At 40.2% G+C, this 26,753-nt stretch overlaps 1 protein-coding gene across 1 annotated transcript in view; it reads left to right on the forward strand.

The window, feature by feature from the left end:
• The window catches only part of arhgap32b (Rho GTPase activating protein 32b), a 148,516-nt gene that overhangs the window by 57,337 nt on the left and 64,426 nt on the right, over positions 1-26,753 (forward strand). The window contains exons 3-5 of the mRNA XM_059351213.1: positions 511-616; positions 7,403-7,497; positions 7,786-7,870. Of these exons, the coding sequence (XP_059207196.1) occupies positions 511-616; positions 7,403-7,497; positions 7,786-7,870 (286 nt within the window). The remainder of the gene's footprint in view (positions 1-510; positions 617-7,402; positions 7,498-7,785; positions 7,871-26,753) is intronic.

A 26,753-nucleotide genomic window follows, 5' to 3' on the forward strand; every position in this document is an offset into this window, starting at 1 on the left:
TCGATACATTAGAATATGATGGAAAAGTCTATTTCCAGTAGTTCAGGTCAAATAGCCCCAACCAAGTATTGAGTCATATAGATGACATACTGTTCAGAGGCCAACATTTCCATCTTAAACATGCTTTTTAAAATTGGTCTTTTGTTATATTAAGATTTTTTTGAGACACTGAATTTTAGGTCTTCATCAAATGTAAGCCATAATCATTATAATTAGAAGAAATTAAATAAATTAAGACATGAAGTGTTTCATTCTGTGTGTAATGGATCTATATAATGTGTTTTTTCCACTTTTTGAATTGAATTACTGACATAAATAAACTTCTCTTTGATTTTCTAATTTATTGAGATGCACCTGTATATGTGAAATAAATGATGTGTCTTTGAGATTTGGTGAGACAAAATGATATGTGGTCTGAAAAACGTTTGACATTAAACTGAATGATTAATTGATGAATCAACAAAATAATCACCAGATCAATTTATGTGCATGTGTATGTTTTGTCTGTAGGGGCCTGAGGCCTGGACGTCACCTGGAGGACGACGACATTGTGCCTGAACTGGCTAACATTCATCCCAGAGAGAGACCTGACTGGGAGGAGACCATCAGTGCCATGGTGAGACACACACACACACACACACACACACACACATCCTTGTACTTCTATCTTTGTAAGGGCCCTCACTGAAATAGTGAATTCCCTAGCCCCTTACACTAACCCTTAACCTTACCTTCACCATCACAACTAAATGCCCAACCCTAACCCTAACATAATAGCATAACATAAACGTCAACCTCAACCCTCAACCCTAAAACAGAGTCTTTAAAGAAGTGAGGACTGGCCAAAATGTCCTCACTTCTCAAAAATGTCCTCACTCTGTTGGTTAAAAACATATTCCGGTCCTCACGATGTAGGAAGTACAAGAACACACACACACACTCTCTGTGGTGTTCTCTCTTTTGCATAAACACATTTCACACGCTAGCCTGTCTGTTTTGAATACATACAGTGCATTCATCACTGTTGAGGATCAACTGAAGCTCGGTGAGTGTCACTCCTGGCACGTCAGATCCAGCGATAAACCCGCACCGCCCTCATCAGCTTGTTTGCTGCCTGTCACTTTCTTATCAGCGTCTGTTTCAACTCCATGAATTGATTAGTTGTGTCTTTCTCACGTATCCAAACTGCGTCTCCTCTGTTCCTGAAACACGATCGTAAATTAGTGATTAATGCCGGTGACTGTTGTTTTGCGTCCCCAAAGAGAACGCCGGTCCAAACTCTTTTCACAGACACTCATCCACCTCTCTGCACTCCTGTGTCATCTGTTTATTTCAGCCTGTCTCTCCACGCTGGATTCCATTCACCAGACAGCATCATTCATTATTTCCTTCCCTTCCCATCTTTGGTGCGGGCCTTGCTTCTTGCATCAACAGCACGGTGAAAATGAGGCCGTCTCCATGGTAACGTGCCGAGCCACCCGTGGTCGGCGCGTGGTTGGAGCCCTATCGCAAGTGCTCGCTTCGATCGGGCAACAGAGAAAAAAGAGAAACAACAATCTCACCAGGCTAATGAATATTGATCACAGAGGCGGGGCTTTTAATACTGCATGTCTGCTATTCTTTGTTCAATATTTGATACGAGAGGGACTCTGTACTGGAGTGGCATGCATTATGTATGTCTCTGGTGGTTCGAGGAGGTGATGAGAAGCGCTAAGCAACTTAGTGTAAGCTGTCACACCGACGCCCTGTTGCACTGTGTAGGATACATGGTATTCTGTGTTGGCTGCAGAACGAGGCATAAAGGAACAAAACACTCCCAAATCCCTGCAACGTGATGGTAAAAGGAACTGTAATATCTTTTTCAATAATTATAGATTAGCCGTGACATAAAGCATTTAGATCACGTACTGGGAATAAGCTCGAGCAAGTTCAAAGCTTTTTACATTAATTTAAAACATCTGAGTCACACTGTCAAGAAAAGCATTGGGAATGTGCCTGTGGCTGTTTTTGGCTACACACACACACACACACACACACACACACACACACACAAACAGTATTACAGGCAGAAAGCATTGAAGAAGCTCAAGTTGAATATTTCATATATAGTTGTGACACTATAGCATGCAAAGGCCAGTATATTAGAGCAGTAACTAATGATCATTTTCATCATTGATTAATTTACCAATTATATTTTATAACGAATCAATTAAAATGTGAGGAATGATTGCAGCAAATATCGTGGGACAATTGCTACGCCCCGGCCTAGAGGTAACCTGAGCGCAACATAAAAATGCTCTCCCCTTTTCCCAACTCCCAGAGGCGAAGTTGACCAATGTAAGCAGTCCAGTATCTTTCTTCGAAAACAATGAACAAAGATCACAACACTTCTCAACACAAATTTAACCAAACAATCCAATGCATGTGGTCTGGCTTGGAGGCAGGACAAAGAGCCAAGAGAGGGGGACATCTTCAGCAGCCATCCTTTTCAAAGCTGGCCAATCAGCTGCTGTCCAATCAGGACTCCAACCACCACCTGAGAAAAACAAAAGGGAGACACAAAAACAAAGCAGCACCTCAAAGTGGCAGGGAGGATAATCTACATTATACACTAGAAAAAAACACATAGAAAAACTATATGACACAATCGAGCAGCAAAACTTAAAACTGCAGTTCTAAACATTACAGAGGGAACGGAACTTTGAGCTTTGAAATAATCGATGAAGAAACTTTGCCAGTGTGATACAAGCAGAGTGGATGCATGAACACTGTGCACCCTTTAAATAGCAGGAAAATACTGCGCCATTAACTTTAGACCAGGTTTTTGTTGGGCATTAGGACAATCTTTTTTTTGCTGGGTTAAGATAAAAACAAGGATGCATAGCCTGACCACCACGCCTTATTTTAAGACCAACATATACCCATGGTTGCACAGATGGGCAGAAATACATTTGCTTCGAGCACATCACCAGTGCTGGGCATGGAAATGATATAAGAAATAGCAATAATAGCTGCAGTGCGCTGTGCACCACTCTGCGTTGGGTGTAGGATATGCCCTCTGATTTGTTCGGTCATATCCCCTGACTAATGGCCTATACTGATCTGAACCACACAAGGTCAAAGTCTGATCTCCACCAATCGGGCTGCTACTCAGTGTGGGGGGTATTGGAAAGAAAGGCAGTAATGCAATTCATAATAACACGTACAGTAAACAACTGCTGCCTCTGTTAGCCTCCTCTAGTTAACACCTTGGGAAGAGGTGGTGTCAGTTTCTGTTGTCCATGACCTGATCTGCATACCACCTTTACTGTCACTGACCGTCTGGCTGTGGAGTCACAAGCTGAATACTGGAAACTTTTACAGCCCTGCTCCTCTTTGACTTTGTCATATTCTCAGCTCACTTGGCCTCTTTCGAGCAGTTTTCTCACAGAAAGTTTTGCCTTGTGTGTCGTATATATCTTAATCTCTTTTCATTACCTTCATTTTAACTTATTTTGTCTCCAAGGTGTTCTCCAACAACACCTTGCAACCTGCAATGAATATATCCACTGATAAAATCTGCCTGCACCAAAATAGACTCCCCAGGCTCTGTTAATGTTTTGTTGACCACAGCTGCATTTGATTTTCACTCTAATTTGAGCTAAATCAAGCGTGGCTTTGTTAAGAATACGTTAACAACAAAGCAGAGTGGCTGACTGTTCAGGATACGTAGGTGGGGTGTAATTACAAGCTGGATTTAAATTAATCCCTCAGATTTGATTGGCCAAAAGTCCTATACAGCCTTGTGTTGCAGGTATTGAATACGAAACATGATCCAAAGAGTCCAGTTGTTTGAGTCAGATTCCAAAACACTGCATAGTATATTATGTTATCATGCTGGCAGTTATTTTACTTTCAGTGCAATGATTTGAACAGTAGAAACAGAGTTCATATTACAAAATAATCTACAAAGAAGGGGAAGGCTGACCTTAACCCCTTATCAGGTGATTTTTTCAAACTCCCTCACTGTCACTGCCTGACTCTGACTAAAACATGCATTCTTCACCTCCCGTCTGGACGACTGCAACAGAGTCCTGTCAGGGCTCCCAACCAAATCCCTGAAGAGGCTCCAATATATCCAAAACGCCGCCACCAGAGTTCTCTCCCGGTCCAGGCCCTGGCAGCACATCACCTCCACCCTCATCCACCTTTACTGGCTCCCGGTTAAATCACGTATCGAACACAAACTTCTCCTCCTGACCTACAAATCCCTTCACGCCCTCGCCTCTCCATACTTCACTGATCTCCTCCACCCCTACACACCACCCTGAAAAACCTGCGGTCCTCTGACACAGTTCTGCTCATCATCCCCCGCACCAAACTAAAAACTTTTGGGGTTCGTGGCTTCAGCTCCACAGCCCCCACCCATGGGAACTCTCTCCCGGCCAAAACCGGAAATGCTGCCTCCCTGGACATTTTCAAAAAACTTCTCAAGCACCATCTATTCACAAAGGTTTATGGACTAACTTAACCCCCTCAACCCGTCATCAGTGGCCAAATTGTTTTTGTCATCCTACTGTATTGTATTGTAAAGTGTCCTTGGGCTTCTTGAAAGGCACTATATAATTTAAGTTATTATTATTTATCATGAATCCCACTGATTTTCTTGGCAAGACCTGCCCAATGTAGAAGCAGAATGGTTAGGAATTGAACTTGAGTTGTTTGGTAAGGGGATAGGACGTGCACAAGTAAGGTTTCTGGTGCCCCGTGCGAGTGTGGACGCCTGGCCAATCCTGGTGCTTGAATGCTGCACAGGGCAGGTCTTGCCAATAATAGTAGTGGGATTCATAATAAGGCTACACCAATGACACGTTCTTGCGGTTTTAAAATGATGGATGGTAACATTTGATTTAGAACACTGACAAGAAGATAAAAGTTTTTATATGAAGCCTCTCAGAAACAACACATTCAGTAAATATCTCAAAATAAGAGAACGACTTACAAAGGTATACAGGATGACAACTCTGACAATTTTATTTTTAAGTTCATCTTTGAGTGATCAATATTTAACAGGGTCAGCTCATTCAAACAGCTTTGATATACTGTGATGTAACAGTGATGTAACAGTGGGAGACAAAGTGTTAACACTGTCACAATGAATTAAAAGTCAAATAGCTGAAACAATTTACCACTTGAACTATGCAACCTGGTGCTTCACCAAGCCTCTTGATTCACATTTGTAAACAAACGTTCAGTGCTTTGTCATTGATTACATTTCAAACAACGTTGTTCTGAAATTTACTGTTTCACCTGCTTACCTGCAGTTGTGAATAAGGTTGAGGTTGATTTAAATCTGTTAAACTGTACGACTAGTTGGTGGATTAGTGGCTCAGCGAGTTATATTGAATCTAAAGCCAGGCTTTTCTTTTCTTTTAACACGGTTTAAAGGCCACGGTAACTTTAAGGTGAGTTTCCACTATAGTCGAATACCCAGAATGAGGCGGGTCTCCCTCGATGGAACGCCCCTAATTTGATTGTGAGCTGTCCCATGTGGCTGTTTGACCGGACTTTTTTCAGCCGAGCAGGGACATTTTTCTCCCCTGAAATAAGCCTGGTTGCTGATTGGATAGAACGCTAAGCAGGATGTGACATAGTTCTTGACGCAACACACGCATCATTTTTAAAAGCTGGTGAAGAAGCGAGTACTCACAACAATCATTTGTCCATAATAATCCCCACCATATGCATGAACACAGTGACAAGAAACACAGCCAGCTCTGCTCTTTCCATCTCGGCGTCTCCTTCCTTATTGTTTACGTTTGGCACGTCTACCGTGTTAAATCCTTCGCGTATGTGACATCACGGCCAAAACTCTAGGATTTTAAACCACAGGTAGTGTACATTAAAAGGTGACTATATTATTAATCGGTATGATGTTAACTTGCATATGAAATATGGTATAATTCCTTTAAACTATAGTATAATGTCACATCTTTGGATTGTGTTTTTTTGCTCAGTCCTGATTTGCTAAAGTCCATTTAACACAGTTGGTATTAGAGCTAATAGAACACTGATTAGAAAATTAATTAGTCTAATGGAATTAACCTGATAACATTCAATCAATAAAAGTCTTTTCACTTTGATTTGGCCAAAACTAAAGTGATTTCCATGAATCCTTCATTTTGGGTGGGACAATGCACTGTCAGACCTAAATGCAGTTTTTAAGTGTAATGATTTACTCTGCTGCATCAACTTTTAAGTGTAGGACGCAGAGCTGTAGAAAGAGTGGCACGTTTGAAATAATCGGTAACCTTTGAGCATCCATCCAATCCATCCATCCATTTTCATCCGCATATCTGGGGCAGGGCATTCCAGACGTCCCTCTCCCCAGCCACAACTTCCAGCTCCTCCTGGGGGACCCCGAGGCGTTCCCAGGCCAGGAGAGAGATATAATCCCTCCACCGTGTTCTGGGTCTTCCCCGGGGCCTCCTACCAGTTGGACGTGCCCAGAACACCTCTAACGGGAGGCGCCCGGGAGGATCCTTACCAGATGCCCAAACCACCTCACCTGGCTCCTTTCGACACGAAGGAGCAGTGTGCAATTAATAAAATAAATCTGAATAGATATAACTTAGGAATGCTAACAGAAAACTACAATTATGGATTCGTCTTCTACCTTATTTAAGGCAACAGTATTGCTTTTTGCTGTAATATTTTGCCACATTATTCATAAAGGCAAGTTGGCAAGGCAGGTTTATTTGTACAGCACCTTCAACAACAGGGCAATTCAAAGTGCTTTACACAAAACATTGAAAGCATTTAAAAGAGATATATATATAAAATGACATTCAAATATAAAAAATTAGAGACTAGAGTAAAGACTAAAGACGAGCAGATAAAATATTTAGGAAAAAATATAAAAGTACATTCAAATATAACATTTTAAAATTGAGAGCAAGCTGATAAAATATATATTTTTCTAAATATCAAAGGAATAAAAGCTACAGTGCAGTATTCCTGAAAGGCAGTGGCAAACAGAAAAGTCTTAAGTCTTGATTTAAAACAGTTGAGAGTTGCAGCAGATCTGCAGTTTTCTAGGAGTTTTGTCCCAGATATATGGTGCATAAATATGATATGTGGTGCATAATGACGGTGGGTTGAACGTGTTGGGTAGGCTCAGTTAACAGTGAACTGTCCTGTTTCTGACCCAGAGAAACCCTGGCTCTGTCCAGCTCTCTCCACCTCTCTGGAATGACATTTCTTTTTGAACAATCAGGGATGTTTACAACCAGCCATCCGAATCTACCTGAAGTCAAAAAAGCCTGTTGGCTGTTTGAATGTTGCTGCAGAAAAAAGTGTCCAGCAGTGGCAGAGATGTATTTGTATGCACCATGTGATGTTTGTGTTTGTCTGTGCGTTTTAGGCGAGGAGTGCAGAGATCCCTGAGCTGAGGACGGAGCCCCTCATGCGCTCATGCAGCAGCAGCACGGCCAGCATGAAGGTCAAGAATGTCAAGAAGTGAGCAGACGCACATACACAAACACACACACCTGCCTCTGCCCATCTCCTCCACCTCTCCTACCCTCTTTTCATCTCTATTTATCTCTCCTAACTGGCTGTTTATCGCCTCTGTTTCCTGCTCGAGTTGCTTTCATTCCCTGAGTCTATTTCTGTGTCTTCCTCCTCCTTTCACTCCCTCTGTTTGCACCACACTCTCCTTCTTATACTAGTCATACACACTCCGAGGTGTTATCGTGAGCAGAGGATGAAGTGCCAACCAAACTGTGTACGTCTGTGTGTTTTCAGACTGAGCTTCACCAAGGGCCACTTCCCGAAACTGGCAGAGTGCGCTCACTTCCACTACGAAAACGTCGACTTCGGCACAATTCAGGTAAAGACCTGAAAGCTTTTTCTCCTTAATGATGTCAACACATGAACAGAAACCTCAGAGCAACATGCCTCCTTCACTAGCATGGTTTTAACATCTCGGTGGAAGTGGCTGTATGAGATTACAGCAACATGGATGTCAATCATGGAGCAGAAGAAGCTTTGAACTTCTCTATTTTTTTCCAAAGACTTATGTTCTCTCTAGTTATTTCCCTGCAGCTTTGGGTAAGAAATGGAAATATGATGTTCATAAAGACAGAAGTATGACTCACATGTCTCTTCCAATTGACGTCAAGCTGAATCCATCCTCTTTTTGCGCTTGATATCAGGAAGATGGTTGATGATTTGCATTTGTTTGATATCTTCTTGAATGCCCCCACAGCATGACCTCATTCACTCCAGCTGCACACACCTAAGCTGACTTTTCTTAACTCCGAACTGCCACTTCTATACCTGCAAATCAAGCAAGTAGCTGATGTAGGCTCTTTTGATTCATATTAATATTGTTAAAAAAGCATTCTGACTAGGGCTGCAACTAAGGATTATTTTCATTATCGATTAATCTGTCGATTATTTAAACGATTAATCGATTAGTTATTTGGTCAATAAAATGTTGAAAAATATCAATCAGTGTTTCCCAAACCACAAGATGACGTCCTCAAATCTCTTGTTTTGTCCACAAACCAGAGATATTCAGTTTATTGTCATAAAGGAACAAATAAACCAGAAATATTCACATTGAAGAAGCTGAAATCAGACAATTTGGCTTTTGTCTGCTCAAACCAATTATTTGGTTATCAAAATAGTTGACGATTAATTTGATAATCGATTATTGTTCGATTAATCTAATGATTGTTGCAGCTCTAATTCTGACATCAGACTGCCTCTGTGGCCGTTACTGTCAGTGGCAGTCACAAGCTCAGCACTGGGACCTTTCACACTCCGCCCTCTGATCCGAACTGATTCACACCCCACTCTGCCAGCAGCTCTTTGGTGCAGCTTTCTCACAGATCCTTTTTGCTTTATAGACTTCTTTTTTTTCCCATAAATGTGTTTTGTATCTGTTAATCTTTTTCCGTTACCATCACAACACCCCTATCAGCTGCCGCAAACTTGGATGAATGCATTTTGGAAGTCTTGACTTGATGATGTTTGTAGTTTATATCATAGATTATTGATAACAGACTCTGTCAGGGCTGTTTTATTATAGTTCTCCTGAGTATAGAGGTAAGGACAGCAGGATATTTTTGATCCAAGAGTTAAATAGATTACAAATAACAACTGGGAGGAGCTTTTGAAAGCATAGAGATCAAATAGAGATCAATACAACTGCAGTGCTTTTATTTTGAAGGCAATTTACGTATGTGCATGTATGCATAGGCACATGCACAGAAATTAGTTCCACAAGAAAACAAGAGTTACCTTGTGAAAAACACTTATTGTGCTTATTGCATAAAGTTAATAAATTGCAGGTTTACTGCATAACATACATGCTCTATGTTGTTTTTGTGATTTAATGTATGTTGTGATTGGAGTTTTTACTTCTATATTTGACATGAACATAGTCATATTATAACATGTATTCTTACCAATAGCAGCTCAAAACCAGATAATTTACTGCATTTTATAAAGTAATTTAAATTAATATTGAGCAGAATTTAGTTCAGCTTTTTGGTCCTGTCCTCTGCAACCTTCACAGTATCTCATGTGGCCCCTTGGGAAAATGAATTGCCCACTCGGCCTTACACTGATTATGTGAAGTATCGGATTAAGTGTTTTGAGGGACTCCAAGTCTCAGCTGCTCTGAAGTTACCATTATCTTCTATCCTCTGAGGTTGGTCTGGCTTTCTGAAAATCGCAGGAGTATTCCTTTAAAAGGTGAAGTTGACTATATACATAACGATAATGACGTGATGGTTTAGTGGTTTTAAATTTGTTCCTTTGCTTTCACTGCTTGCCACCAAATTTAGCCGAACTTGATCATTTCATCATAAACATTGCACCTTTCTCACTCAAGTCAACCTTGTCATTGTGTTGAGGAACCAGTAGGGGTCAGCAGACAGCTACATTTCTCTTATGGGAGTGAGAAGAGCTTACTACTTGAGCTGCAGGTTATTTGTTGATGTAACTCAGGTTACACCACAGAAACCATCTCTGCTTTCACTGCGTGCATAAAGAAAACTCTCGAGTTAAAAGCAATTGTCTGCAGTCAGTAGACTGGTTCTCCTTTTGTTGTCCCAGCTGTGTGTGCTGGCCACTCACACTGGCACAGAGCAGCATGACTGTCTTTGTGGTTTCATATTGCTTTCAAGTAACCCTGTTTTTTTTTTTTTTTTGCAGCTTGATGGTTTTTAGTATTCAGCGCAGCTCCTGCCTCTTCTCTTGAGTGAACAGAACCTCAAGCGAAAACTCACGTCGTCTTTGTTTGTTGAGGGATTAATTCTTCTCTATTTGTTGCCCGTGTCAATCAACACGTTTTATGGTTAATCTTGCCTCAGTCAAATATGTTTGCTTGTTTAATGAGTTGGTCACAAATGTATCCTGATTCTAAATGCTTAAAAACATGGTTAAGCATTCAGAGCGTTTCCTCAAATGTGTCTGTAATGCCACATGGATGATCATTCACCTTTCACTGACATATTCATTTGATTTAGATGGTATATTGCATCATTAAAATGTCTCCACCTGGTGAAGTTCAGAAGTCTGTCTTACTAACTGTGTGCAGGATGCTGGACTGGGACTTTTGGGCTCAGGTTGGCGTAAGGCCTTCTGCTGGAAGACATATTCTTTCATTTCCATAATAAAAAACCTTGCCAAAGGAGAATTTGAGTCAGGCAGGTTTTGTTGTGGAAACATTAGGATCTCATAGTCACACAAGGCCACAGAGGACAGTGCCTGCTTTCAGAGCAGCACTTGCGTGGCAGTTTTTTGGTATTTTCAGATAATATTTGCCAGTTGTTTTGGCAAAGAGAGTTTTTTTTTCTCTCCAGCCGTTTAGTCATCGCCACAAATTGAATTCATTTAAGATATCTCATTCTCCAAGTGTAGCACCATTTCTGAACTGCTGGTGAGAAAGAGGGACATTTTTTAGGATTTCAATCTTTGCGTTTCATTAGCTATGATTATGTGTCTGTGTTCTTTCACATTTTTCGTTTTTTACCTAAACGATGTTGCTTCCATCCCTGATTCCAAAGGAGTTGGGATACTGTGTAAAACATAAATATGAACTGTATGAAATTCAGAATTCAGTGTATGTTTACAAACACAAAAGTCAGTTTCGGTTCTCGGTTTGAAAGTTAACCCCTTAAAACCCACCCCACCCTCCCCAAAAAAGAGTCAAAGATTATAAGAGAGAAGCTGTTCGGCCACAGTGCATGTTTGAGGCTTCATTTCTGCAGCTGTGCTTGTTTAGCATGTGGCTAAAACACAACAGAAACTACATCAGTATTTTTCTTCTGCCCCTCCCATGACACACTGTTGGGCTTTTAAGAGGTTTTATATCTTTGGACAGGTTTTTTCATTCAAAATGTCACAAAGGAAAAGCAAATATTCATATTTTATTTACACAGCACCAAAGCTTTAATGGATTCAGAGTTGTAATAACATGGTTCCAACTTTCATTGAAAAGTTATTTTTCCGGGCCTGGAAAGGTCATATACATATCCTTGAATAAGTTAAATCCTTGAAAGTTTTGGAAAACTAATGGAATTAGTGAAATCCTTCAACATTTTGGGAAAATCATGGAATTAAAACCAAGAGGTTAAATCCTTAGAAGTTTTAGAAAAGTCATGAAATTAGTTAAATCCTTGAAAGTTTTGGAAAAGTCATGGAATTTCATTGTGTGCACTGAAAGTAATTGTAACAGTAATCTACCGTAAACATAGGTTTACTCTTTTTTTGTTCTCCCGGTCTGTCTCTCCCTCCTTTTTGAGTTGACAATTTATTAAGAATTAATTTATGTCATGCTTGAAAGAAGTGTTTTGAAAAATATGTTTTGTTTTTTTAAACAACAGTTTGAACTTAAGCCTTTATACCTACAGTCATGGAAAAATGATCAGATCAGCCATTTTCTTGTTTATTTTAATGCCTGGTACAACTAAAGGTAGATTTGTTTGGACAAATATAATGATAACAACAAAAGTAGCTCATAAGAGTTTAACTTAAGAGCTCATATCTAGACATTTTCCATGGTTTTCTTGATAATAATTTTGGTTATTATTGGAAAATATCCAGATATCAGCTCTTAAATTAAACTCTTATGAGCTATTTTCGTTGTTATCATTATATTTGTCCAAACAAATGTACCTTGAGTTGTACCAGGCATTAAAATGAACAAGACATTGAAGAAAAACAAGGGTGGTCTAATCATTTTTCCACGACTATATTTTGCTGCATTGTTTTCCAGACTTGTATTTGCTTGGTAAGTTCTGACGGAGCTGTCACCTTGCCGGTACTTGTGCAGTGTGTAACTGTCACATTTCATCTGTTTACTTTTGACAGATAACAGACTGTGATCCTGTCAGCTGCTAAATCTAGCAGGAGTCTCAGTGAATGCACACATTATCTTGTGGCGATGTGACTTAATGACATGTTAAATGTCACACAGGCACTCACTGTGAATGAGTCGGCACAACCACATGCATCACACACATTTATGTGTATTGTCTGTTGGTATGTGTGCACACACTGTATGCAGGGTCACTTCAGGGGACTAGAGCGAGGCAGCACTGCATGTAATTGGGCTGTACGCATCAGTAAATCCAGATTCAGATCTCTAGAAAGATAGTTCAGTCCTGGCTTTAATCTTACCACATGGTGCCATGCTCTGAATCTGCCTCTCAGCTTTTACTAGCCTTTAATGGAACACCTGCAGTTCAAATGAAATCTCATCATGAATACTCACAAAAACCGAGATAAGATACACATTTGTGTCCATTTTCCTCACTTAATAGCTTCTTCAGCCTTCAGCCAGCCGGAGCGTGGCTCTGTGTCACTTTATCAGGCCACCACTCTGGTCCAGGCAGAAATATCAAATCAACTACTGGATGGATTGTTGCTCTGGCATTTTGCACAGATGTTAATACCCCACAGAGGCTGAAGCCTGCTGACTTTAGTGATCCTCTGACTTCTTATGTCGCGCCACCATGTGGTCAAATATTGGTTTATGACCAAATATGTGCAAAACGAATGACATTCCCATCAGCCTCAGCTCTATTTTGTGTTTACTGCTAATTTGCAGGTTTGCATGCTAAACTAATATGCAGCATTATACCTGCTATACCTAAGTATGTAAGCATTGTTACTAGCTGTGTTCCAAATTGCATACTTCTTCTTCTTACTTTTAGTACGCACTGTTTTTTGCATTATGTATATAATTGGGACAAAGTCCTTTATCATGACTTAGACTTCGACTGACTATTGTCATTCAGTTATACATTAAAATATGCACATTGAACGAAATTCCGACGCATTGGCTCACAGTGATTATACTCTGGAATCTAAGATACATTAGAATATGAAGGAAAAGTAAATTTCCGGTAGTTCAAGTCAAATAGCCCCAACCAAGTACTGAGTGCATGTAGATGGACATATTTTTCTGTTGAAGTGACAGTGAGAGCAGAAGGCAGCCTGGAAAGAGTTTACGACCCAAACGCTTCAGGGCGGCTGTACCTTGACAGTACTTTGTGATTCCAAAATATAAAGCTGGAATAGAACTCATTACTTGCTTTGACATGAGAAACAACCTCAATCTGAATCTCATGCAGCTTTGCATTTCCATATCAGGTTTATGATCAGTAAAGAGGATTTGGGGCCTCCTACTGATGGCCTGTAGGTTCCATTCTGCACCTCCACCACTATAGACAGAGCTTCTTCAAAGAATAAACAATGAAATGAGAAAGTTGTGCCGCCAGACCCACTTGTTCAATCGGACTGCTGGCACAGTGCAGGAATTATTGAGCTCATCTTTGTGCCTGTGGGAGACAAACTGCTGCTGATCTTAAAATTCAGAAACGCTTTCTTCTGTTAATGGAGGTGTCAGCACAGTAGTCCAAGCAAACAACTCCTCATTTCTGTCATCATTCTTTGATAACAGGTGAAATACATTTTGTGGTACCTCTTTTTTTTATTTTTTAGAACAAATGATTAAAGAACATAGCTGTGACAGCAATTATACCTTGGAAGGATGAATGCTTTGTGACATATCACATATTCTGATCCTGAAGGGACACAGACTATCAACAAAGCTTCAGTTCCCCCACAGCAGCAAAATGCAACCATCAGTCTATAACACTGAGACGGGACATGATGCATCTCCAGGTTCATGCTCTTTACACTGAATTCTGACTTTGGATTGAATTTTTACTCTTCTGTTTTTGGTGCTTACATGCCCGCTGTGGACCTGACTCCCAGTGAGACTAGTATATACACCTCTTTGTTGTATTGAGCTGCTATTTTTGGTGTTTTTTTGTTCTTCGTCATGGCCCGAGGCATCATGTACAGTCATGGAAAAAATTATTAGACCGCCATTTTCCTTCAATTTCTTGTTCATTTTAATGCATGGTAGAACTAATGGTCCATTTGTTTGGACAAATGTAATGATAAAAACAAAAAGTTGCCCATAAGAGTTTAATTTAAGAGTTATTTCCAGGTCGGCAACCTTTGCTAACAAAGAGCCTTGTTGGCCAAAAAAAGAGAAAAAATCTCAGAATGGAGCTACAATTTTTTACAATAATGATAAAACAGTCTTAGTTGAAATCTAAATTAGCCTGCCAACATTACTTATAGGTCACAATGAGGTGTTATTAATATGGTTTTGTCAGGATGCAGGGAGGACCCAAGTGCATATACGAGGCTACACTCGTGAGAGATATCTCAGGAAAGCTAGCCTTGATAAACTCAAAACTGGACTTGAATTTTTACAGTTGAAGAATACATGAGCCCCTTTCATAGCGACATCCTGCTATATTGTCGGAAAGATCTGTGCCGGCTTTTCACCTCAGGGTGTTCATAGTGATCTTGTGAAAGCGTGATATTCTTACCTCTTCATAGTGCAGTCCGACGTCATGGAACGATGTGGGAGGAGACGATAGTGCTAATAGCTACACAGTCTGTAGCAGTACAGTGTGTATGTGCTGCAACAGGATGTGTTCAGTTAGTTTGATTACAATCAGTGGCGGACACCACGTGTACAGTTAGCATGCTGCTTTGTTTACAATAAACGGCGGGCGTTATGCCAAATTGCCGACGACCGCCGCAGTAAACAGTGATTGGTTGACTGTCAGACCAAGTGGGATGTGTGTTAGACGTCAAACGCAACGTCAACTATCCAGCTTCTCGGGGCTATTGATTTGGACCTACACCAATGATAAATTAAAATTAAAACATAGAAAAATAACTGTTATTAGTTTGTATAATTTGTTGGTCACAGTCACAGAGGGCCGCTGTCCATCGACAGCGGCCCTCTGAAGAGCCACATGTGGCTGCAGGGCTGCGGGTTGCCTAACCTGATCTGGACAGACATGGATTTAAACTTGGCTGGTTGGCGGATGCATATAACCGCGAGGCAGTAATTTTAGATGCAGTGCATGTTTTATTAATCTATGTTTTGTTTACTGGATCATTCTTTGTATTATATAACATTTTCCACAGGAAAGGTACTCGCAACATGATGGGGCCGCTTTGCAAAACAATATGACTGTTAAAGTCGACATTCGAATGTGCAACTACAGTAACTGTGAATAAGTGAACTGGCTGACCCTGTGCACATGCTGTTTATATTGAGCTGCAGCCGCACAGTTTGTTGTTGAAAGGAGATGGCTGTCTGCCTTCACAAGCATGTGTATCTAATAAGGTAGCCACTTTCTTAGACTCATTCTTCCCTTTTAACATGAGTATTTTTCAGTCCAAATACTGTATGTACTCTTACCCTCCATACAATCTGACATGTCACTGTCCGTGGCCTCTGCTCCTCTTGATGTCTCTGTTCAATGGCCTCCAGCTTCGCTCTTTTCCACTCTGTTCCCCTCGGCCTTCTCCCAGCCCTGCAGGCCAGTGACTATGCATGATGCATTCTGCAGCCAGACACCAGGAAAACAACTTTATTGACTTTAACACTACTATCCCACTGTGCCAGTCGGCCCTGCTCTTCCATATGGTTTATCTACAACCTAGCATTTTGTCCCGTCTTGTCGCTCACACACCACACTAAGGGTCGACCTCTTACACATTTTACTATTAATGGAGAGTTTATAACCACACGGGCTGTTGCTTTCCTAAATATATGGCACAGTTTGGTGTGCAATGATTAACAGTGTCTGAAGTTATTCAGAGATTGTGAAAGGGGAACTCCCTTCACTGTGACGTTTAAGCTCCACTCTGGAAAATATATATTTTTTGTTTTCACATTTATCTGCTGGAGGAGGAAAGTTTCTCTTTGTTTACCTTTAATCTCAGGGTTATTATGTTAATCTAGGGATGCAGATCTCTCTGTGAAAAACGATTTGATTCGCATCTAGATACACAGGTTATGATACGATTCAAATGATATACTTTTATCACAAACCGATTCGAATCAATACAGTGTAAGAACGATTTGATTAGATTCTACGGTTAATATTTGTTGTAGATATTTTATAGTGTGTCACTCACAAGTTTTATATTTTGTTTATCTTCTGATTCCCCATGGAGTTAAAAATATGTTTTATTGTGTATCTGAACAACAAAAAGACCACAAACATCTTTCTACATCATTCTAGAAGCTTTTTCGCCTTTCATGATCTGTTATTTCCCCCATTTAGATTTATTATAGAAACTATTTAAGTAAAAAAAACAAACAAATAAAACAGTCTGTCTGTCAGCAAGAAACACTTATCCATCTTTTGTCATTTCCATCAGTCCCACTTGAGGCTGATCATTGCTGAGTGCAGGTTTGATCTGAGTGACATCATTTAGATTTTACCTTAATCATCAAACCTAACAAAACATTGGCCGGTGTTCAGCATAGGTTCACACCACCATGATCTGGGATATTAAATAATGAATTTATCACCGTCACAGACGCAAATAATAGGATAATAAAAACAATATAATTGTAAAGGCATTCCTGTGCCCCTAAGCAGGACACAGTTCACAGTATAAATACAGAATGCAGGTTGTTATAACTACAGCTGTTAAAGTGACTGACAGCTGATCCAGCTGTGATCCGCAAGTGAATGACACAGTGAGGGAAGCGGGGATGAAAATAAGAGACTTGGGAGAGACCGGAGAGAGCCATGGCGTTGCGCGAGAACCGTTTCACGAGCAGCTTCAGCTCTCGCATTGTTTTAGAGACGCTGACGGAAACTGTAAGTGTGTGAAGCCGCCAGCTGATTCCAAGCCTGGCCATACCCGATCCATGACTATACAACCAATTCATCTAGGAATTCATGGCTGATTTGTGTCGATTGAGGAGGCTGCTACCGACGCAGCCGGATCTCTCACTTGTTAAACCGAATATCCGGTCTCATCGGTTTATCGTTCACAACACTAATGTAATCATATGTTACTTTGTTACATTAAGATGTCTAAAGATGTCTCAACCTATGTTATTTACAGTCATGGAAAAAAATATTAGACCACCTTGTTTTCTCTAATTTCTTGTTCATTTTAATGCCTGGTACAACTAAAGGTACATTTGTTTGGACAAATATAATGATAACAATAAATATAGCAAATATGAGTTTAATTTAAGAGCTGATATTTTCCATGGTTTTCTTGATAATGATTTTGGTTATTATCAAGAAAACCATGGAGGCTTCATACCAACCTTTGGATGTGCATGTCTGCCAGAAGACTGTTTTTCCTTTTTAAGCCAAATTTATTCAATGCAATTTTTAGACTGAGTGTTTTAGTCATCAGACGTCTGGATCTCAAGTTTGTGACGTCATCAAACTTGTTTTGATTGAGAGACCTAGCAGCAGAAATTGCATATTGGGAAATTATACGTCTGTATGGGGATTTCTGGGGGACATTATCTTAACCTCTTTGATTCGCAAGTTCTGTTAGACTCGTTTTAGTGACTGTTTCTTATCATCACTGACTCATTCCTCTTAACCGGCTCCTCACTCCTCAGGCCAGGTCATCAACAACCACTTCAGTTTCATAGTGAAGGCATTCTGGTAGTTGGCCAAGCTTAATACAAGTCTTACCTCATCTGTTTCAGGCTGGTACCTCATGCTTTTCATTTCAGTACCCCTGAATGTGACCACAGGATGAAATTTGTGTTTATTCATGTCAATCATACAAGACCCACCTCTTCTTGAGAATGATTTTGGTTATTATCAAGAAAACCATGGAAAATGTCTATATATCAGCTCTTAAATTAAACTCTTATGAGCTATTTTTGTTGTTATCATTATATTTGACCAAACAAATGTACCTTTAGTTGTACCAGGCATTAAAATGAACAACAAATTGAAGAAAAAGGCTGGTCTAATAATTTTTTCCATGGCTGTATTTGCTGGATTAACGTCAGTTACAGCACTAAGTTTCTAGGTTTCAGGCTCAACCAGCTTCCCACTCCTAGTATATAGTCAGGCGGATAGCCAGCACCTTTCAATTTCCTCCCATTTGTTGTCACTGTGGTACTAAGGTCACAGCCAGACAGCCAGCCCTGCAACACAAAAGCTCTCTCTCCTGACACGCAGCCAGAGGCCAGACATTCAACGGCTGTGTACGCAGGAAATATGATGCACTAAAGACATTGATATGAATAGAAATTTGAGACGATTTTAACACCATAGAAATTGTGCATTATGCAAATTGTGCAGATTCTCAGATATAGTTTTAATGATAAACATGGAGTGTGATAAGTGGCCTGAGACATTTTCTGTGTGTGTGTGAGAAAGACAAAGAGAGGGAAGGGAGGTGTAACCAGCCTCTGACAATAATCACAGCAATCAATCTGAGTTTAACAGCTGTGAAGGAGTGCCCCGTCTCTCATCTCAACAACAGTGCACGCACTTACAAAGGCTGTGATTTTAGTGGGCTGCATGTATGCATGCGGCCATGCGTGTGATAAAGATTGACGCCCCTCTCGGCCATTCTCTCAGCCAGCTCGCGGTGTGCTGCTGTACGGCTGATGTGTCTCAGCTGCTTCTACCTTCAGACTCGTGACGTGACAGGAGCAGTCTGGAGGGGGAGGGGAGAGGAGCTGCTCCTCATTCTGTCTGCGCTCTTACCCATCCATCCATCCATCCATCTATCCATCCATCCATCCATCCCTCCATCACATGCCTGCCTGCGTCCACCCTGCTAGCTTAGCATCATGACACAATATGCTCCCACTGCCCACTCACCCCCTTCTCTCACAAAGGACCCAGAGAGATGCATAGAGATGAATTCCCTCCCCCAGTGGGACCCAATCCATCAACTGCAGCACTACACTGAAGACAGCACCGGGCAGTACACACCCAGGCAGGCTGCCCTTTAAAGGCACAGGCCGCACTAACAGCAGGATATTCAGGACAATATTCAGGAGCAACGTTGGGTTGGTTTCACTGTAGACTGGTTCATATGTGGGTCTCTGGACAAAGCAAACTCAGATCCACTGACTGCTAAGATATGATGTAAAACCCTCTGTCACATGTTCATTCAGAGGACCTCTTTCCACTCCTTGTGAGCAGAGGATGATGTAACGGTTGGACTCATTCTGCCCTTGTTAGAGGAAACAAAAGACCAGCCAGAGCGCACTTACACACACACACACACACACACACACACACACACACACACACACATAACCTCTCTCCTTCTCTGTCTCCATGGTCGTTACTGGAGGACAACACATTGAAAACGTGATTGTTCTCAAAGGCAGAATGCACATTTTTTAAATGTTACAAAGTCCACTTACTTAAGAATGAGATATGATTCAGAAAAGCTCAATTATTCATGACACTGTTTTATTGTGACTTAAAATTCGATTTTATGTGTTTAGTTATGTGTCAAACATTATTAACTGAAGAATATGCTTCCGTAGTTTGATATAAAGATTGACAACAGTAAACTGTAAAGAAATTAACTGCATCCTGAGATTTATTTAGCATTATGTTGAGCAAATTTCAATCGCAAATGACATACAGTCATTAGTAGACCAGCCTTTTTCTTCAGTTTCTTGTTCATTTTAATGCCTGGTACAACTAAAGGTAGATTTGTTTGGACAAATATAACAAAAATAGCTCATAATAGTTAATTTAAGAGCTGATATCTAGCCATTTTCCATTGTTTTATTTATAATGATTTTGATTATCATCAAGAAAACCATGGAAAATGTCTAGATATCAGTTCTTTAATTAGAAACAAAACAAGGGTGGTCTAATATTTTCTTTCCATGACTGTAAAAGTTGTCCCGGTAAAATGGAAGTTAAAGTACCTTTAGTTTCTGTACTTTGTCCAAGTGTCAGTCACTCAGTCCCCATAGACTCACATGTTAAAATGACAAACTTTACAGCAAAAATAAACATCCGTGAGGGGGATGAATTTTTACATAACTCACACAAATTGTATTAAGGCTTAAAGTCATGCTGCTCTCACATTCAGCTCAACCCTTTTGACCACTGATGTCTAAACACACATCTCTTACATTCTCTGTTAGCCATTATGACCCACAAACAGTGAAGTGTGGTTTTATATGGTTGCTGCGGCTAACTAGTTGCCTAAAGTCTTGGATTTGATTGGATGAACTTTTGTTTACACCCCTGAGTGCAGAATGAGTCATCAAACGTTTGGAATGGTTTTTACAGAGGAGACAAGCCAGGGATTATGAAAAAAATGGCTCTTGTTCTCTGATGACATTATTTGGCTAAAAACAAGAGATAAATAAACAATAACACTGGGACACATGACTATACAAACTGTATCAATTAGTGTTATGTAAAACTGCTTAAAAACTTGGGTTTGTATCAAAGCAATGACTTGTACTCTCCTCTTATAGGTGTATATGAGTTTTGACCAAAAGTTCACTTTCAAGATTGTTTCATTGGAATTGTTTTTAGAGTCCGGTTGAGGTAAAAAAAAAAAGCTGGAGAATTTATCAAAAAAAAAAAATCATGGGCGGAAAAATCATTGTCATTTATTTTAGAATTTAACAGCCACAACCTCAGCTAGTGTGCTTTACCAGAAGTGTTGGTGTGTGATTTGATCAAATTTGATTAACAGTAGCTTGGCAACACCAGTAAATACTAAAGCCAGACAAACAGATAGGCCAACATTGACTGATATCAGCTGACAGATACAGTCATGGAAAAAAATATAAGACCACCCTTGTTTTTTTCAATTTCTTGTTCATTTTAATGCCTGGTACAACTAAAGGTACATTTGTTTGGACAAATAAAATGATAACAACAAAAATAGCTGATAAGAGTTTAATTTAAGAGCTGATATCTAGACATTTAACATGTTTTTCTTGATAATGATTTTGGTTATTATCAAGGAAACCATGGAAAATGTCTAGATATCAGCTGACAGATATATCGGTATCAGTGTAAATGTCATCCGATATGAGAACTTTTATTCTTTCTTTTGCTTTGACAACAAGTGATGCAAAAAAGCCAACAATTGTCATCACATTCTGATTCACAGAATGGTACACAGTTACACAATATTCATCGTTTCTATCTAAGCCCCGCCCACTTCAAACAAATCAAAAAAGTGAGAACAAAAAGGACAAAAACCAAATCTGTCATGTGAAATAACCAAATTATTCACACTTTGTTCAACAAAAACACACTATTTTCTGCAAGTCAGAATCCCTCCCTAATACGCATCACTTCCTGTGTTTCAAGGGAAAGCCCTACCCTGCACCAACTGTACAGATCAACAAATAAATCACAGTTTTGGCCCAGCGTACACAGCGCCTTCACCAGGAACTGGAGTCTGGAGGACTGCCAGTATGTTACTACCACAAATAAACTACTTCCATTGTGATTTAATTGCAAAAAAAGATCAAAATTATGCCAAAATAACTACTTAATGATGCCAATATGTAAAAAGTGATGAGTACCAAATGCATTGCTAACCTCTGAATGGTGCATGGAGTTACATAACATTCACCTTTTCTATCTAAGCCCCGCCCACTTCAAACCAGCCAGAAAAGTGAGAACAAAAAGACAAAAACAGTAATCTGGCATGTAAAAATGGTGTTTGTGTAGAACTGTCAGAATCCTTCCATAACACACATCAATTCCTGTGCATAAGATGATTTTTCAAGAGAAAGCCCTACCCTGCACCAACTGTATAGATCAACTAATAAATCAGTTGTATACAGTTGTACATACATGTTCCCATATTATATACATGTTCTCCTTCACTAGACTGACTTTCAGCCAGTCAGCAAGAAACACCCCCGCCCCCTCCGTCCCGTACACTCTGTCTTGTTATGACACTTGCAGCTCGACTGGACTGATTTATTTCCCCTCTCCACCTTCACACTTGACGAGCCGTCCTCTCCTCCTCTACCTGACCTGGGGGGCCGCCGGCGGGGAAATGCCTGGGACGTGGGAACACTTTAACTGCTGAGCTGGCTGCTGGAGAAACTGCTTTACTCCAGCAGCGCTGAAAGCATGTTTGGAACGCCTTTCCCCTACTCTGGCCTCCTGAATATGAAGTCTAGAAGTATAGAAAAGACAAAATTTCAATATCCCATGGCATTGAGATGTTTTCGGTGTTGTCTGCATTCCTGACATTCTGTACAGCTTGAATGTTGAAGGACATTGAAAAGCATTTAGATTTATACATCAGGAACTGTGATGTAACAGAGCACATTGGTTTGTGATTGTAATGGGTCAACAGCTAACAGTGAAGTGCAGCGTGGCCTGAATTAGCAGGATGCACATATTGACAATATACTCTCTACACCAGCGGTGGGCAATTCATTTTACCAAGGGGCCACATGAGATAGTGAGAAGGTTGCAGAGGGCCAGACCAAAACTCTTAACTAAATTCTGCTCAATATTTATTTCAATTTCTTTATAAAATGTAGTTATCTGGTTTTTAGCTGCTACTGGTAAGAATACATGTTATAATATGACTATGTTCATGTCAAATATAGCAGTAAAAACCCCAATCACTATCTCACTTTTCCATTTATTTTAAATACATCAGTGGTAGAAAGTAACTAAGACTAAGTCCAATTTTGGTACTTGTACTTTACTTGAGTATTTCCATTTCATGTAACTTTTTACTTATACTCCACCACATTTTTAGGCAAGTATTGGACTTTTTACTCCACTACATTTAGCTACCAGCTCTAGTTACTTTTCAGGTCAAGATTTAACATGACAAACATGATCAATTTAAAGTGATTAGACTTTTTTTTTAAAGGAAATCTTATAATAATAAATTAGGTAGTTAAATGAGCCCTGCCTTTACCAAAATAAAACACTCCTTACAGAAAAGCATCAATACAAATAATGTAATAATACATTTAGAATATATAAAACAATCTGAGTGGGTCCATTCTGCATAATGAGTCCTTTTACTTTTGATACTTTAAGTAAATTTTCTTGCTGATACTTTTGTACTTTTACTTCAGTAAGTTTTGAATGCAGGACTTTTACTTGTAGTGGAGTAATTCCACAGTGTGGTATTAGTACTTTTACTGAAGTAAGAGATCTGATTACTTCTTCCACCACTGCACAACATACATTCAAACCACAAAAAACAATATAGAGCATGTATGTTATGCAGTAAACCCAATTTATTAACTTTATGCAACAAGCAATAAGTCTTTTTTCACAAGGTAACAAGGTAACTCTGTGCAGGTGCCTATGCATGCATGCACATATGTAAATCGCCTTTAAAAAAAAAAAACCACTGCGATTGTATTGATCTCTATTGTCCGGGTAACCTCACGTGGGCCGGCCAGGACAGCCAACGGGCCGGATGTGGCCTCGGGCCGCCTGATGCCCAGGTCTGCTCTTCACTAAGGCTGAAATCCATTTTTTAGCCCCAATTAGTCCCTTTCCACATGAGGGATCTTCTTTGCTAGATCACTGCCCTTGGAACCTTCTGTTTGTGTGCGAGTGCATGTTCACTACAGTAAACAAATCTTTCTGGTAATGGGATTTGTTTTTGTGAACCTGCTCCAAGTCATGATCTCATCCCCCTTACTGCAATCTCTCTCCATGTGTAAATCCCATTGCACCGCTCAGTCCCTGACTACATTCATTCTTATAGCTTTAGTAATGATTTTAGATGTGGCTCCTTCACACTTCTTCTTTCAGCTCTGAAGTACTGCAGCGAAGCCCCACAGGCAGTCCTGCACTCAACATCCCTGTAGTTCAGCAGTCTGACAGAAATACCACAGCGTGAAAATGGTGTCATGGGAGAACAGCCATTAGTTTTAATCGCTGCTTTATTCTCCCATTTTGTGCAAAATTCCAACCAATATAGTGCCTCTTCAAAATGATCCTTCACCAGGAACGATGTCTGTTGGTCCAATGTAGGTTAAATTAGAAAGACAGATAAAGATAATTTGCAGTTTGTTGAACCCAGTTTAGGTGCCAGAGTCCTTTGATATATTTTGTGTCTTCTTCAGAGTCTGTATTCTTGGAAGAGCAAAACTGTTTTTTGTGTTTTTCTTGTTTTCTTGTGGGAGACAAAGGTGCAGTCTTCTCATCCACCAACCATGAAGAAGTTGCTCAATCTCAGAGGTCCGCTCGCTGCCTAGCAGTTAGAATTCAGCTTGAAAAGTTATTGCAGCTCTGGGTGTTCGGTGTAGAGCTGAGTTGGCCTGACCAGCTCTCTTATGTCAGAGACTGACTCATGAGAAATATATTGAAACACAGAGGAACACTGTGTACACTATTCTCTTTAAGTACTGTTAGTATTTTATTTCAAGGAGCTATTGGAAGCAGCTATTGGATGGATTGCCGTCAGATTTTGTTCAGCCATTTCTGATCCCCTCAGAATGGACTGTGAGGTGATTAGATGATCCCTGGACTCATCGTCCATCATCAGATCAACGTTTGAATTTTCAACACTGGTTTATGACCAAATACCTGCAAAACTACTGACAGTCAGCAGAAGCTGTACTTTGTTAGTTTAGTTCCAATAGAGGAAAAGACATCATCGTAAATAATCTTTGCTGGTGCATCCTCATTTTTGTGCCTCCATGCCAGTGACAGCCATGGCCAGAGGTGTTATGTAGCATCAAGTTTTCCAACCTAAACGACAGAAGAGGTCGTGTGTCAGTACCACAAATCACGACATATATGTATGTATCATGTGTCATGGCTCGCAGTACAGCCGGGCGTTCTAATAATGGCACACATGTCGCACACTCGCGGTTGTAAAAAAGTCTGCGGTTTCTGTGGATTTATGTCATAAAACTTCTAGGTTCTACCCCTAAGTCGGTTTAGGGCCAAAAAATTCCTGGTAAGGCGGTTTGAAAGACAGTTTAAACAGTTATTAAATGTACGTAAATGCCATAAGTGAAGTAATTCCAAGGGTCATGTGACTACCGCAAATTGCGGAAAAAACAACAACTTCAGTTACGTTCAAAAACCTGTTTCACGTAACTTAAGTTAAAAATCACTTACTTTTGTTTACACACACGGGACATGTACCCCGATTAAAGTCCGCCGTTTGTTCGACCCATCCTAAACCCCAACCTCCAACCGAATGTGGGAATCGCCCCTTTTAAACTACTATAAACTACTAAGATGGCGGCAGAGGCATTACAGCGGACGGTGAAATACGCAAATATAGCTTGTTTTTCGCTGCCCGTACACACAACCTATACTGATGTTTTTGAGGGTAGAACAGGCTGTATGTAGTCGCGTTGTCCATCTGTACATATGTGCATATGTCCATTTGTCCATCCAACCCTCCCATGTGTTGGTAATATCTCAGGAATGCGAAAACACTTTTCTGGCCATTATTCAACACCATAACTCGGGAACGGAAGAGGAGAAATCTGGCCAGATACTGAATTGGTAGAGGTGGGGGATAAAATCGATACAGCATACTATCGCAATATTTTGTGTGGCAATATTATAACGAATCATGGCCGCCAAGTAGTAAACATATAGCGTTCCGACGGCCGGCGGGCCAGCAGTATTTTTGCCGTTTTTCGTGCACTGGAGATACTAGTATCATATGAAACTAGAAGATCTAAGGAATCTATAGGCACCATGTGCGTCAGGATATTGTGTCATTAAATTGTCATTATTTGACAAAACATTTCTTGATTGAATTTAATTTTGTGGACACGAATTGCAGTTAAACGGTTAAATCACAATATATTGTATCACAATACTCACCATATTGCGAAATGCTTAAAATCACAATATCGTATGGGGGTAAAATGGTATGGTGGGGGCGATACGCTGATTCACACCTCTATGAATTGGTGACACCAATCTTGGTTGCCCACCTTTAAACTGTAGTGATTGTATGATCTTCTGTGCTGCTGGGTTAAAGATGTGTGTGAATCATCCACTTTTAGAATTTGAAGCTTCTTTGCAGCAACATCCATATTTGAAGCATTGGCTACTGTGGTGGCTACACCTGAGTCTGAGCAGACATGGATCAGAAAGGGAAACTTTGCAGAGGAAAACAATCACAAGTAAACTGTAATTCTAGTTGTATAAGACTTTAATTTGATGAGGGTTTTTTGCATTTGAGGCTGAGAGTTCAGCTTTGGTTCCCTTTCCTGGAAAACATCTGACCTCCCCACATGTGATAAATCAGTCCAACATGTCACTGGCATGGCAGAGCAGAGAGCTGAATGAACTGGGTCATCTTTGGATTATCATTTGACATTCATCGAGCAGACTTGTAGTAGTGAGAGTGATTTGATGCTCCGGATGCCAGACCAACCAGAAATCCACGCTAACGGACTAAGGAAC

The sequence above is a fragment of the Centropristis striata genome, chromosome 15 (assembly GCF_030273125.1).
Source record: "Centropristis striata isolate RG_2023a ecotype Rhode Island chromosome 15, C.striata_1.0, whole genome shotgun sequence".
Taxonomy (NCBI): domain Eukaryota; kingdom Metazoa; phylum Chordata; class Actinopteri; order Perciformes; family Serranidae; genus Centropristis; species Centropristis striata.